At 48.8% G+C, this 488-nt stretch overlaps 1 protein-coding gene across 1 annotated transcript in view; it reads right to left on the bottom strand.

Annotated features, from left to right (window-relative positions):
* Positions 1-488, bottom strand: part of LOC107103735 (ATP-binding cassette sub-family A member 2-like) — an 83437-nt gene that overhangs the window by 51045 nt on the left and 31904 nt on the right. The window contains exon 7 of the mRNA XM_015403544.1: positions 109-330. Within this exon, the coding sequence (XP_015259030.1) occupies positions 109-330 (222 nt within the window). The remainder of the gene's footprint in view (positions 1-108; positions 331-488) is intronic.

Below are 488 nucleotides of genomic sequence, written 5' to 3'. Positions count from 1 at the left end.
GGGACAAGAAGAGAGGGACAAAACCTGTCTTTGCCTAGGGCCCCAAATTTCCTAAATCCGCCCCTGCGTCAGTGCATGCAGACACCATCACACACAGACAGGAAGTACCTTGTCAGCGACACTCTGTGTGTCGATCTGCTCTCTGAGCTCCTGGCTCAGCTGCCTGAAGCGCTCTGACCTTTGACCCTCCTCCCCACTGCACATCACACTGCGGTACGACTGCAGTGCAGCCTGCTGCGTCTCAGGCACCAACAGAATCTTCCTGAGCTCAGTGGCGCCCCCTTCCCCACAGGTGAGGAACTCCAGCATGGATCCAGTCAGGAGAACTCCCTGTTGGTTGGATTATTTATTAGTTATTCAATCTGGAAGTTTTGATAACCTATAATGTGAAAAAAAATTACTTTTTAACTTTTAAGAAACATGTCACTCAATCAGCTGTCAGAATGCATGGAAACAGAGTCAGGATGAGAATCTTTAGAAGACAGTCA

The sequence above is a fragment of the Cyprinodon variegatus genome, unplaced genomic scaffold (assembly GCF_000732505.1).
Source record: "Cyprinodon variegatus isolate N-32 unplaced genomic scaffold, C_variegatus-1.0 Scaffold1516, whole genome shotgun sequence".
Classification (NCBI taxonomy): Eukaryota; Metazoa; Chordata; class Actinopteri; order Cyprinodontiformes; family Cyprinodontidae; genus Cyprinodon; species Cyprinodon variegatus.
Note: the sequence above shows the minus strand (reverse complement) of the source record. Positions and strands in the feature narration are given on the sequence as shown.